Source organism: Stigmatopora argus, chromosome 14 (genome assembly GCF_051989625.1).
Source record: "Stigmatopora argus isolate UIUO_Sarg chromosome 14, RoL_Sarg_1.0, whole genome shotgun sequence".
Taxonomy (NCBI): Eukaryota; Metazoa; Chordata; class Actinopteri; order Syngnathiformes; family Syngnathidae; genus Stigmatopora; species Stigmatopora argus.
Genome location: NC_135400.1, coordinates 2,490,563 through 2,505,932, shown reverse-complemented (window position 1 = coordinate 2,505,932; position 15,370 = coordinate 2,490,563). Strand labels below are relative to the sequence as shown.

The following is a 15,370-nucleotide window of genomic DNA, read 5'->3' as shown; positions in this document are numbered from 1 at the left end:
CTGATCACGCTCAATTTAAAGACTGCTTTCTTTCATTGAATAATAATATGTTCTTAATGTTGAAAGTAAATATGATTTTTTTTTTTTTACCTTCAATTGTGTCTTTTTTCTTATATTTCAATCCCCAGGTTTGATAAATTACACTGCGTGTCCAAATGCTGTCAAATTTTAGTTTCCTTTCTGGCCCGCAAGTCAAAAAGTTTGCCCACCCCTGGCCTAGATGCATTGTGTCGTGCCATTTCCTCTTTGGTTGCGCGAGAATTTTGCACCGCGCCCATCACCTTTAGAAAAGGACTAGTTTTTTTGTGTTGTCGTTGAAAATGCCTCCTAAATATTGATGTTCTTATATATGCTAAAGGAGTAGCACGCCATTGCACCATAAATGAATCTACACTGTGGCGTTCTTTTGTACATAATTCAGCTGGTAGGAACCATTTTAATGTTAATGGGCTCTGCCGTGCGGTTAAAATGGAGACACACCGGAAGTGAACGCACTTCCCCTCTGTTTCATTGAAACTACCTCGCTGGAAGGGGGCTCCCCTTCGAGGACTTGGACTCAAACTCCCATTTACCCTTTTTTCTGGATTTATATCAAGCAGAAAATAACTATTTTCACTGTGATTACAGTATTTAAAGTATTTACAATTTTTAAAAATATGTACATTATATTTAGATATACGTTACAGTATTCATATGCTTATAACTGCAATATTTATAAATACACTTCTTGACAATATTTATAAATACACTTCTTGACAATTGTTCTTGTGTACTTGTATTTTTGTATAGGCGCGAAAACATGAACCGTATTTTCTCGCACATAAGCCGCACCCTTAAAATTGCCCTAAAATTGTTGAATTTTACAATTTCTCGCGTATAAGACGCCCCCCTGATTCGCAATTTTCACCTCCATATTCATGGTTTTAATATGGAGTAAAACGTGTTACTGTAATCCCTCGAATATCGCGGCTTCAACTATCGCGGCTTCAATACATTGCTTTTTTTTCTGGGGGAATTTTTTTTTGGGTTAGTTAAATGTTTTTTGTAAAAATGTGAAAATCCATGCTGGAACTCGCAAGCGGAAGCCACTGCCCTGTCCTCCGCTTGCTAATAGGACTCAGCACTGAAGTAAAAAAAAAAAAAATACAATTTAAATAGTGGTGACCCTACTTCGCAATTTTTCGTTTATCGCGGCCATGTCTGGTCTAGATTAACCGCGATAATCGAGGGATTAATCTACTTTGAAGGGAAAATCTGAAGAAAAATCATCGCACGTGGTATTTCTGAGATAATGTATGAATCAAAAGCACATTATTAGGGTCAATATCGTAAGGAAGTTAATAGGCCTGTCTTTGTAAATATCAAATTATTCAATTTGAAAAAAGGAATAAGTCTATCTTGATGAGAACCTGATGCTTTTTAATGACAGAAATTAAAATTTTCTTACCAGAAGTTTAAGATGTTGTGGCGGCCAAATTGGTTCAAATGTCGAAGTATCTTGATTCTTTCGATGGTTTATATTACTGCAATCAATAGTTGTCACTTTCAAACAAGACATAAAAAGAAAAAAATCAAAGCAGAGTTTTTTTTAATTCCATAATCACAAATGTACAATCATTTCCTCTCTGTGTTCCAAAAGGGTGTTGGCTGCATGTAGACAAATTCAAAAAAGAATTCACAAGTACTTCCAGGAAGTGTGTCCATAGTCCATACTTTTCTGTGGGTGCAATAATAGCCTGAGATACACATTACACTGGTATCAAGGCTGATATTTTAACGATCGACCGCAAGAGCTTCGATCAGCCTTAACAACTATTGGGATGTGCTGACATGGTAAACGCTACGAATACATCTATCAAAGCTACTCGCGTCTGGCCAGTCAGAGCACGTTTAACTACGGTAAGATGGCGACACCCTGAGCGAGCAGTGACATGCACAAGTGATTTTTTTCACATTTTATGCAAGTCCCAAAATGGCGGCGCACAGACGCAGCGGCTCTATGCTCTCTACCCCAACACTATAATACCGGACATTCTGAATAACAAACTCTCCCACCTTGGACTATCCTCTTCCATCTGCTGCTGGATAAAGAACTTCTTAACCAACCGACCAGAAACTGTTAGACTTGGTCCCCACCTCTCTTCCTCCATTACACTGAGCACTGGCTCCCCTCAAGGCTATGTACTGAGTCCTCTTCTGTACTCCCTGTACACATACGACTGTACACCAACCCACCAATCTAACCCCATCATCAAATTTGCCAGTGACACCACTGTGGTCGGACTCATCTCAGGAGGGGATGAGTCAGCCTACAGAGATGAGGTCAACAAACTGTCTTCGTGGTGCTCGGTGAACAATCTCACACTGAACACCACGAAAACTAAAGAAATAATCCTGGACTTTCGCAAACAGTACAGATCTGGCCCCACTGCTCATAAATGGAGTATGTGCAGACAGGGTCCAGTCCTTTAAATTCCTGGGGGTCCACGTCACGGATAAGTTCTCCTGGTCTACAAACACCACGGCAGTAGTGGAGAAGGCCTAGAAACGACTCAATTTCCTCAGGGTACTCATGAGGAACAACTTGAACACTAAGCTTCTGGTAACCTTCTATAGAGCCACTGTGGAGAGCATCCTGGCATACTGCATCACAGTGTGATACGCTGGAAGCACGACAGCAGACAAAAAGGCCATGCAGAAAGTGATTAACACTGCCCAGAAGATCATAACCACCAGTTATTTGTTACTCGGTTAGTAGATGGTGAATTACAACCAATAAAAATGTTTTTTCATTGTAATATCCAGTTTTTGGGTGTGTTTTTTCAGAGGGTGGGAACAAATTAACTTGTATTTACTTCATTTCCATGGGAAACGTTGATTTGAGATACCAGTAAATCGACATACGAGCTCAGTCCCGGAAAGCTCTAAGCTCGTATCTCAAGGTATGACTGTATATGGATCAATATTGAGCCGCAACAGGTCTCGCAACTACGGCAAGCAGCCGCCCAGTCCATTTCCCTCGTAGAAGACTGCGCTGGACAACATACGCCACTATCTGCCAGTGGATTGTAAATGCCTGGACTGATATATCAGTTACAACTGTGGTTCGAGCTTTCAGGAAGGCATGAATTGTCACTTCGCTGCCAGACAACCATAGCGACACGGACTTGATTAATGACGACTTTGATGAGACAGAGACTGGCGGGTTGGATGCCTCATTCGCCCAGCTGTTCAATTCAGACACTGAAGACGAAAATTCAAGGGATTCATAGATGAGAAAATAACTGATAAAGTGAGCTTTACGTGTTTCTTTTGTGTTTACAGTTGAATAAGGTTGGTCATATTGTGAATATGGACTTCAACAGCTGAATGTTATTGTGCCTCATTGTGTATGTGAGAGCACACACGGTTCACCCGCGTGAACAGCATTGAGTTATTAATGTTATTGTTATTGCTTTGCACTATTACAAGCAATGTTCCCTCAAATTTTTTGTTTGTCTGGGCAGAAAGACAACCTCCCTGAGCATACTGAGTACCAGTGTGAGCAACATCATCATTGCTCACTATGGGCACACACCAGTATCACACCTGCCATAAGCAGGTGCATGTCTACTACACATAAATGATTTAGTAATAATAAAATGTAATGATTAATATCTATGAATGGGCGGCCCGGCGGATTAGTGGTTCGCGCGTCGGCCTCACCGCTCTGGGGTCCTGGGTTCAAATCCAGGTCGGTCCACCTTTGTTGAATTTGCATATTCTCCCTGGGCCTGCGTGGGTTTTCTCTGAGTACTCCGTTTTTCCTCCCACATCCCAAAAAGATGCATTGTAGGCTGATTGGACACTCTAAAATTGCCCCTAGGTATGGGTCTGAGTGTGCATGGCTGTCCGTCTCCTTGTGCCCTGCGATCGGCTGGCCACCGATACAGGGTGTCCCCCGCCTCTGGCCCAAAGTCAGCACGGATAGGCTCCAGCACCCCCCGCGAGTGATAAAGTGGATAATGCGGTTCAGAAAATGAATGAAAAAATATCTATGAATAAAACATCTTCATAAATGCCATTAGAATATGCACAAGTCCGACTTAAATTTTACCTTATTTTACACATCTCTCTTTCTCACTTCTCATTCTCGTTCCTCACTTCTCATTCTCGTTCAAATGACTTTTCTGCTGAACGTGTCACTTGAGATAGTCAAGTTTTCATTTATATGCAATATTTTTCCATGATTTTGCTTTGACTTATTTAATAAGGGATAGCACATATTAATGAACATATTTGTATTCATGTTAATGAACATACATGTAAGATTGTAGCCGAGGGCTAATTTCCATTTATAGTCCATTGTGTAGATTGAAGACAAACGATCACACATACTAGACACACACGCACGCACACAACCACACACACAGCAGATTTAGACAGTTCTCACCCGATTTCACCACTTGTTCTTCTAGTTGAACAGTAAAGTAAAAAGGAATGTATTAAGAAATATTACAATTTAAAAAAAAGATAGAAGGGCTGTAAAACACGAAAAACATAAGAGTGGGCAGAGCTACTGCCACTAGCTGCCGCGTGAACGGGGCCATCATGGGGGAAAAAGTTTGGATTTTTTGTGTGTGCTCCATATGATTTTCCGTGCGCGGAGAAGACGAGAGTAGTGCGAAATTGCGCACGTGCGCAGCTTAGAGGGAACATTGATTACAAGTGTTACTGTGATTGTACTAACGTTTAATTTACTGTAACGGCATCAGAATGTTTTTTACGTGTTTACTGCTTGAAAGAAAAGTTCCCCTCAAGTATGTGATATAAATGTTGTACTTACATGTTATACCTTGCTGTTATTAAAAGATAAAACGTGTCACAAAAATACTAATACTTAACCTCGTAGAAAACAATAAAACAGTTGTTTATTTGTTTTAGGAGTGAATGGAGTTTTCAGAAAGCTGATTTGTAATCTGTTAATAAAGTTTGACTGACCTATCTGACTGTTTTGTTGACATTCTCTTTAGCGCAGCACCATCTAGTAGATGCATATCGTAACCCCAGCCTTTACTGTATACCCGTATAATGCGGTGCGCCTTATAAATGGATTAAAAAAAAAGTCATTCATTGAAGGTGTGCCTTATAATGCAGAAATTACGGTACTACCAGTGTGGATTTTCCCATTTTTATGAACTTTTTTTCTCTCCAGAAAAAATTCCAGGATGTAGTGAAGCCGCGAAAATTAACCCGTGAAGTGAAGAAGGATCACAGTATATGTTGTCTTAGAACCTAAATATAGACTTTTCACCTTATATACTCTCTGCATTGGTGTGACCTTTTCAGATTTGCAAGCCAGCCATGCATACATGCAATGCCTATTGATGGGGGAAATTGTCTCATCCAAACATTTAATTTTATTCTTCTGAAGATGAAAAAAAGTTTCTCATGAAATCTTTTGTTTCTTTTGATTTTAGGAGACGATGCGAGTGTCTTCAAGTGTTCGGTTTCGCGGGAAACAGAATGCAGCAGAGTGGGGAAGCAGTCATTCATTATCACACTAGGCTGCAACAGCGTTCTAATTCAGTTCTCTTCACCTGCAGGTACTCTAAAATTCCAGACTACTAATTTCAATTACAAAATAATGTTACATTTTCTTTCTATGGCAGAGCTGCCAACTTCTCTGGAATTTCCGGAGTTTACCCCGGACAAGTAATGCAAACTCCGGGACTCCTGACTCCTCCCTAAACTCCGGGAAAAAAATTGTCACTTAAATTTTTATTGAAGCTTCCATTTTGGAAATTTACCAAATTTCCAATTAATATGCCTCATAATTCACACCATCGCTACTGCTTCCGCATCTTAATTCCGCAATTGATTCAACTGCACTGAACCGGATGAATTCAGTAACTCGAGTGCATTGTGAATCATCCGAGTTATAAGTTCTGACAAATAATTCGTCTTGTTCAACTTCAGCGTGGCAATCGATTCGGAATCGATTGCATAGCTCGCCTCTATCGCTTTAACATTTTAGTTTTTTTCATAAGGGAAGTAAGTATAATTAAGGCTAACTAAACTCTTTCTCTCTCTCTCTCTCTCTCTCTCTCTCTCTCTCTCTCTCTATATATATATATATATATATATATATATATATATATATATATATATATATATATATGACGAAATATCACATGTTGAAGCCGTCTCCAAAAGGACTGTTATTTGCACATTGCACAACAACATGCACGTGTGACTTCAACGTGATACATGATGGAATTACTGACTGTAAAACACACGTAGAAGGACCCAAACATAAAGATAAACGTATTTACATTATGCTGTACTTTTTCAATAGTTTGCAAAATTACAATTCAATTAATGTAAAAACATGATAATAATAGTTTGATTTAAGTTGTCCCGCGTTATTTTTATTTTTTACATTTTATATCGCTTTTGCGTGAATTGCATTCACTCCGGAAAAACTCCGGTAATGGGACAAGACTACTCCTGAAATGGGTGGCAGCTCTGCTATGGTATGGATTTTTGATGATGACAAAAATGTTATGACCTCTATATTTAAAGAGATTTAACAGATAATCTAAAAAAGCCTTTTTTGAGACAGTCAAGAAACGGTTTTAAAAGGCAAAAATATGGAAAATTATCAAAATATAACATACGTTACAACAATGATTTGAGTAGCTAATAACAGGCCTGAGCGATGTCCCTTTTGAACTTTGACATCGCAATGTGCGCAAGCGCAACACCCCCATTGCAAGACGTGCAATATTTTTTTTATAGGTCATTGTTCACTCGACATATCTGCTTTTTTATGAGCGTTTCAGGCTCTCTCTCTGCCAATAACTTCTAAAGGCTGCCTTGCTTCATATACACAAGCAGTGACACCTGCTTGTTAAGTGGACCATTAATCTTGGACATGTGTGCCGCAATTTTATGCCAGCTCCAATCCTACCCAATCCGATGACAGAGAACCAGCTACACAAGTAGCATGTTCTCCCCGCTTGTGAGGGTTTTCTCCGGCTACTCTGGTTTCCTCACACATCCCAAAAACATGCAGTGTTGCTAGTTGAACACACTCAATTGCCCTTAAGAATGAGTGTTAGCATGAATGGTTGTCCGTCTCATTGTGCCCTGCAATTGGCTGGCCACCAATTAGGGGTGTTCCCCACCAGGTGCCCACACTTAGTTGGGATAGGCTTGAGCACCTCCCGCGAACATTGTGACGATAAGCGATACAGAAACGAATGAATGAATAAAAAAACAGAATAGACTACTTATCGGCTGCTACTTCATTGTAGGTGTCTAAGTTCATTCCTCAGTAGGAAGGGAAAAATGGCTTATAATGCAGTGTTCGTCTTGTTCCACTTTCCTACACAACCAGTATCAACCATTTTCCAATAAGACGATTGAATTTCTTGGACAAAAACAACTGAAACGCTGATTGCCACAGTAATGAAACTAAGGACATCACTGCAGTAATACAGCAAAATTTTACGAAGTGAAATGGAATTGAAGCAGTTTTTTGCACTTTTTTGTTTATTTGACATATATCAAATTCAGTACCCTGGACCCTGGATACCGGATGACGTAGATTAAGGACGTAAAATGAGGACACAGAGCATTTTATTAACTAAACCGTTGTTGCAACGGTGCATATATGTTGGCCCTCGGATGAATGTTATTCAGCGGTTTGAGTTTGTTTGCTCTGTGTCAAAGCCTTAGCGTTTTAAAGTTAAAATAGTGGGAACATTGTTAGAAAAACTGCTATGCTATTAGAATTTAAATATTAAGAACAGTTTCATCAAGACTTCAGCATAGAGAAATGTCAGCGCTATGTGGTTAGCTTTAGTTCAACTGTTTCCTTTTCCTGGATGCTGTCATTAGCTAACCCAGTGCTTCACAAAAATTATTTTCTTTTGCGCCGAAAGGAAGAATTAAACATTTTGCGCCCCGCTCCCAACCGAAAAATTATATTTTCTTTAAAATTCTAAGTACACCTCTGCATAGATTGTATGTTTATTAAAATTAAATTAAAGAACAACAATAAAGACTAACTTTATTCACACATTCAACATTTAAAGTTTTGTGTGAAACAAAAAAAGTGCATCCATTTTTTGGGGGGTATTTTTTTTAAAACATGCATAAATCTGCTCTTTTCCAATAAGAGGATCCAAAAGACATTCAATATGATTACAGGTCTATCGGACAACAATGCTATTCTCAAGAAAGCTTCCTAAAAATAGATATGCATGTACTCAAAAAAACATATCAGAGCAGATGAGAGTACCAAAAATGGAGATCCCAAATCTGACACAGGCGTTAAACAAAATCAATTGGGACGATTATCTCTACCACAACCATACTAATGACAGCTGCAACACTTTCATGACCATTATCCAAGACAGTGTCTAAATTCATAACAAAAATTAAAAAAAAGAATCACCTCCCATGGTTAAATGAAGACATACAGGCATTAATGAAAAACCGAGACCATGCTCTCAAAACATCACTTAAAACAAAAAGGATTAATGACAGACAGACATTTACTTCTCCAAGAAACAAAGTAATAAAATAAATTTGAACTGCAAAATCCAATTTCTTTATAAACATAACACCGCGAAAGGGAACACAAAAGAGATCTGAAAAAATGTGAAAAAAACTGGCAGGAAATACTCCAAAGCACAAACAAAACAATCTGTGACCCAAATGACATACCCACAACTTTAAATGATTATTTTGTAGACTCCCTCAAAGAACTGACACCTCACATCCCTCAAATAGAATATCACCCACCACAACCACTAAACACTAATGAACCCAATCTTAATCTTAACATAGTTTCATAGTCACAAGTTAAGAAAGGGATATCGAGCCTCAAAAGCTCCAAAGCAAAAGATGCATTTAACATGGATGTAACATTTCTGAAATACCACAAAGAATCTCTCATCGCTCCATTAACCACTATTGTAAACAAATCCATTAATGAGAGTCTCTTCCCTGAACCCTGGAAGTGCTCAGTTATCACACCGGCCCTCAAATCGAGAACTCTGCATTAACCAACAACTACAGATATAAGCATCCTTCTAGCCGTTTCAAAAGTCTCAAAAAAGATAGTAGCACAGCAAATTGTGGATCACGTTAACAGCAGTCCATACACCCTTAACAGACTGCAATTCGGTGGTTTGCTTCTTTCTGGAAAACATAAAATCAAAACTAGATAAAAGTGGGGTCATTGGTGCGGTCTTCATTGATCTCAAGTAGGCATTTGACACCATAAACCACCAGATACCGCTGTCTAAACTATCTAATTTTAATTTCTCATCAAGCATGCTAAATTGGATTGAATCATACTTCTGTAAGATCACAGTGCGTCAGGATACAAAACACAAAATCTACTTTGCGGAATAACAGTCTTGGAGTACCGCAGGGGTCAGTGCTAGGCCCCCGCTAGGCCTCCTCTTTATTCTTTACATAAATGATCTGCCAAGCTGCTGTCCTTCAACTTTCACCTGCCAAATGTATGCCGTTGATGCCGTCCTATATGTCCAGGCGAAAGACAAAAAACATGCAGAACAGGAACTCACAGATACAATGACGAGAATCAATAACTGGCTTGAAAAATCTCAACGGCACTTAAACATATCTCAGACTTTCTGTATGTACTTCTCAAAAAGAGCGACAAATATCAGCGACCACAACGTTTTTGTCCAAGGAAAAACAATCAATGTAGTCCAAGAATTTAAATACCTAGGAATCACTCTTGACCCTCAACTAGCCTTCAAATGACAGATAAAAAAACACGCTAAATAAAATTCAATTCAATTTGTGGTTCATTACAAACAACTGAGTCAGCAAAATTATATTTTGACACAATGATCATATCACACGACTTACTGCCTAACAAGGTGGTCATCGGCCTGCAAAGCAACACTAAAACCAATTGAAACAATTTATAAGCAAGCTTTGAAAGTATTGGACAGAAAGCCAAAAAGCACCACCACTGTCAGATTTAAAAAAAAACAAATAAAAAAAACGCCTGAACTGGAGGAATACTGTTAAATATGCAGATGCCACCTTAGTCGACACCATTTTCCAATACCAAGCCCCTCCAAAATTGCAAGATTTTGTACAAAAAATTCCAGCACATCAACAAGGGCTTGCTCGAGAGGTGGCTGTTTAGTTCCTTTCAAAAAGAGTGCTTTCAGCCAAAGCATCTTCTCTGTCCGCACATACCTGGAACTCAATACAGTAATACCTTGACATACGAGTGCCCCAACACACGAGGAGTTTGAGATACGAGTAAAATTCCGAGCAAATATTTGACTTGAGATACGAGACACATTTGGAGATACGAGCATACGAGACAGCCAGGTGGCCGAGACGCAAGAGGCTGGTAATGATTTCAGCCGACTGTCTTTCTCGCCGCATCTCCCTTGTGCAAAGATATCTACGAGCACTCGCCGAAGCATTGCATTTTTTTCCATGTTTTTTTGCCTTTGTCAGTGCAGAATTAAGGGAAACACAATGGGTCCAAAGCAAGCCGGTGCAATGAAGGGTAGTGCGAAGAAAAGGCGTATGAAGACGATCGATATAAAGCCCGAAACAATCGGAAAACATCAGTAATGTACGTGTGACTGAGCTGGCTCGCCAATACGAATGGAGAAGCAGGAAGTTCACCCTGAAAGCCGCGGTGGAATCCATTAACCTCTTTGCCTTGGTTATTGCACAAGGTTTATATTAAGTGTAACGTAAGATTACAACTTTTTTAAAAGTGTATGTATAGGAATCTAAGGTCATTTAAGTTATATTTAAAGTTTGTTATGTTACGAGCACATCCGTCAAAACTCAACTGAGGGAGGGATTGTATCCCTGGTCGCCCGCCACATCAGGGATACAATCCCTCCCTCAGTTGACCCTCACCAGTTTGGTGAAGGACTGGACCCTGTCTACGCATACTCCATTTATGAGGAGCCAGGCCAGATCTGGGTTGGGTTTGCGAAAGTCCAGGATTATTTCTTTAGTTTTCGTGGTGTTTAGTGTGAGATTGTTCACCAAACACCACAACGACAGTTTGTTGACCTTATCTCTGTAGACAGACTCATCCCCCTGCGATGAGTCCGACCACAGTGGTGTCATCGCCAAATTTTATGATGGAGTTAGAGTGGTAGGTCGGTGTACAGTCGTATGTGTACAGGGAGTATTGAAGAGTACTCGGTACAGAACCTTGAGGGGAGCCATTGCTCAGTGTAATGGATGAAGAGAGGTGGGGCTCAAGTCTAACAGTTTGTGGATGGTTGGTTTAAAAAGTTCTTAATCCAGCAGCAGATGGAAGAAGATAGTCCAAGGTGGGAGAGTTTGTCAGCCAGAATGTCCGGTATTATAGTGTTGAAGGCTGAGCTATAGTCAATGAAAAGCATCCTCACATAGTTCCCATGGCTCTCCAGGTGGCTCAGTGCTGTGTGTAGAGCTACGGCAATGGCGTCCTCAGTGGACCTGTTTGCTCTATAAGCAAACAATGGAAAACATATTTTTATTGGTTGTAATTCACCATCTAACAGTAACGTGTACACTAATGTTTTTCGATTATTCTGTGCTTAATATCGATTGTCATCATACGCCTTTTCTTTGCACTACCCTTCATTGCACCGGCTTGCTTTGGACCCATTGGGTTTCCCTTAATTCTGCACTGACTAACTCAAAAAACACGGAAAAAATGCAATGCTCCGCCCAGTGCTCGTAGAGATCTTTGCACGAGGGAGATGCGGCGAGAAAGACAGTCGGCTGAAATCATAACCCTTTGTTTCATATCTCAAGGTAAATATTTGCTCAGAATTATACTCGTATCTCAAATTGCTCGTATGTTGGGGTACTTGTATGTCAAGGTATTACTGCATTAAAAAAATCCTTGCAGTGAAAAGTAAATGTCCAACAATTCACAACTAAACTAGCTCAATTTTTCGCATTGGGTCAACAGGTTTATTTGCTCAAGTTTTTTTATGCAAGATACAAAAATTTGTACTACTTTATTTTGTTGCTGCACAACAGAAAAAAAGGGATTTTTTTTATTTGTCTTTCTGCTTTGTTAAAATCACCCATTTATTGGATAAGGTTGCGATGGCTCTATTCAAATTGGGTGGACAAAAGACATTTGGATATAGTATTTTTTGCCCTACTTTATCCATTTCCTGGATATTAGACTAGGACTCTGTAATGGCAGATTCTCAAAATCAGGCGACTCGGAGTCACATGCAAAAATATGTGATCGAGATATCTATTTTTTTTGATGATTGATTTCTTTTGATGTTTGGCAAACTTGGACGTTTTTTCTTGCAACAAAAGGTTTCACATCAAAGCTTCTCATAACCTGAATTGTCGTATGTCGAAGCATTTGTAAGTAGAGGTAACACTCTGTATGGGAGCGAATGAGTTTATCTGTCCTCAAATTTAATCGTGTTTCTCTGCCTCCTCAGTCCTTCAACCCAGCTTGTTTGAATTAGAATTGGTGGGGTGTTTCATTTGGTACCTACATAATTTTTACCTGGCTATATTATTATGAATTGTATGGTCTTAAACTTTCTCCATACTGAAGTGCCTTGAGATAACTTATTCAGAAGTTAAATTTTATTATTAATGCAGAACATTTTTATACGTTTTTGTTCTTTGATCTTGTTCAACTTCAGACTTTCAGTCCTTTTATAACGTCTTGAAGAACTGTCGAGGTCATCTTTGTGAGCGGTCAGTTTTTAGTGACAGAACAGAGGAATCGTCTGCTGTACAGTACTTTCAGGTGAGTGGGAGACAAATTCACAAGAAACTTAATGGAATACCAAGAAAATCCACACCCCTCTCCTGACACTAATAACTACTTTTATATACAGTACTGTGATCCTTCACCACTTCACGGCTTCAACATTCGCAACTTCAGTACATCGCAGATTTAATGTTAAGTATTTTTTAAAAAGTTCATAAAAATGTCGAAATTCACGCTCAAATCGCAACCGAAAGATGGGAGATGAAAAATGGCAGAAGTCAGTGGTTGCTTCTTCTTTGCCACTGAATTGGGTGGCACTCAGTGCCAAAGAAGAAGAATTTCACTGCAGAAGGACGCGGAGAACATTAGAAAAATCCGAGTAGGATGCCATCTTGCCTTTCCTGTTTTCATCGGATTATACTAAGCATTGCGCACATTACAGCTTGGATAACGACTACGCTGTCTGTGCCTTTTCTAGCTTTGTTTGGATTTTAAATCCTCGTTTCAAATGGCTCCTAAGCGTTCTGCGGAAGAATCATTACCTGAGCCACCGGCTCCTCCCCGTTGCAGAGCGGGGACTTAGGGTGAAAAGCCGGGCCACAGCGAGCCAAGCGCGGCGCAGGCGTGACGACTCAAGCAGTCAGTTCGGCGGCGATCCGGTGCAGCCATCAATTACCCGTCCAGAGAGCTCTATTTTCAAATAAAAGCAACGGCGTCCACCCGCTGCCCGAACTTAAATAGAAACGTAACTTTCATTATGCTCCTCCGTGGCGTCCAGTCAGGGCTGTATTATCGGACACGGGCGACGGCGTCCGCCGTAACATCGTCCGGAACGTACTCTTTGAAACATTTCTCCACGACCCCTTGAGTCCTTTGAGTGAGCTCTATTTTTGGTTTAGAGTGATGGCCCCCAAGGTCACCTGGGGCTTGCATTTCTTTAAAAAATCCACCTTCACCGAGGCTCCCTGCCGTCCCTCCACACAGCAAGCTCTATTTTCAAATAAGCGCTACGGCGTACTCATGGTTTCCCGGTGCTCGCATTTCTGAAAAAAAAAATCCAGTCTCACATAGGTTCCCGGCCGCTCAGAAAGCTCCATTTTTCCATTTGCCCACCATTTTTCTTTCTTGGTGGCAAGCGGAAGACAGGAAATTGTTTTCTGCTTGCGAGTTTCAAAGTAAAGTTTGACATTTTCATCAACTTTTTTATACTTAATATAAAAACACGAGATATACTGAAGCCCCGAAGTGGTGAAGGATGGAAGTATTGCGGATTCTTACAACTGTTGAGATGTGTGTCATTACCAACAAAGGCTGCTGCTTTGAAACATAGCTGCTGCAAGTGTCTTGATGTGTCCAAGATTAAAGATCGCTTAAGGAGCAGCTGTGACAGGTTGTTTATGTTAATCGAGGCTGTCGGCACCACACTTACGATTCTAATAAGAGCCTGATGATTGTTAAGAGTCAGATATTTGTGTTAAAAAAGTGTATTGTGCTGGGAAAATTTTGATGTTCAGGCCCAAACAAAATGGCCTGGATCAAAGTTTACTTATAGGCGATCTATCAATACAGTCGTACCTCTACTTACGAATGCCTCTAGGTGCGAAATTTCCAATTTACGAAAGCTTTTTATATGCAAATGAGTGTCCCGAGATGAGAAAAATATCTAATTTACTGTTAGGTTCATCCAATTGTAAGTTTATCCTTAGGTTTTTCCAATTCAGCTTTCAATAAAAAAGGCATCTGTAGTCACATCTCACCATTTAATTCTTGCAAGAAGAGAATACATCCGGACCGCTCGGCCGACCAAGATTATTCTAACGAGTGGCATTATGTCCTGCCCATTTAAGGCCTCAAACCAAAACAATTACAAGGTTATCGACTCGATCCAATTGCGTAAGCAAGAAACAAAACAATTCTATAATCAAGTAAACCTAGCGTCAAACTAGCGTCACAAATTAAAACAATATGCTTGATAGCCATCCGCTGACCCAACAACAATTTAAGCGTCCTTCACAGATCTTCATTGCGAACTTGCATCTGGGGGAAAGGGTTGAGGTGTATCTTCCAGTACTCAGTCCTCGGAGCAAGAACTTAGTGTATTGTTTTATGTCTTTGCGAACTCGTATCTCTCGCTGGACCCAGCTGTCCTGGAGAGCGACCTTGGCGTAAGCGTTTGTCTTCGTTGAAAGCGATCAACACATATATATATTGTTTAATATAGTTACACATTTAGGATGAGCATTACTATTCCTAATAAGCAAATATATTGATTAATATAGTAAGCATGTATATTATAAGGCTTTATATTCATTGCAAACACATTTATAATAATGATTACCCCAACATTCCCCCCTATATTATAAATTTGCACATGATCCCCTTAATAAAACTTCCTTTCAGCTTTATTCCATTAATTCCAAATGAACATATAGTAACATCCCAGAATGAACCCAACACTTACGAAAATCCCCAAAAAGTACATTCATTCCTTATCCGTTATTTTATTTTGAAAATATTGTTGCGGATGCATTGCTTCTCACTTTAGAAGCTCCCCAGACCATATACAGACGCTCCCCTACTTACGAACATTCAACTTACGAACAACGGTACATACGAACA

General features: G+C 39.8%; 1 protein-coding gene across 3 annotated transcripts in view; it reads left to right on the top strand.

Moving 5' to 3' along the window:
* Positions 1 to 15,370, top strand: part of carm1 (coactivator-associated arginine methyltransferase 1) — a 159,154-nt gene that overhangs the window by 18,220 nt on the left and 125,564 nt on the right. For all 3 annotated transcript variants that reach the window (XM_077619877.1, XM_077619876.1, XM_077619878.1), the window contains exons 2-3: positions 5,460 to 5,585; positions 12,681 to 12,787. In XM_077619877.1, coding sequence (XP_077476003.1) covers positions 5,460 to 5,585; positions 12,681 to 12,787 — 233 coding nt within the window. The remainder of the gene's footprint in view (positions 1 to 5,459; positions 5,586 to 12,680; positions 12,788 to 15,370) is intronic.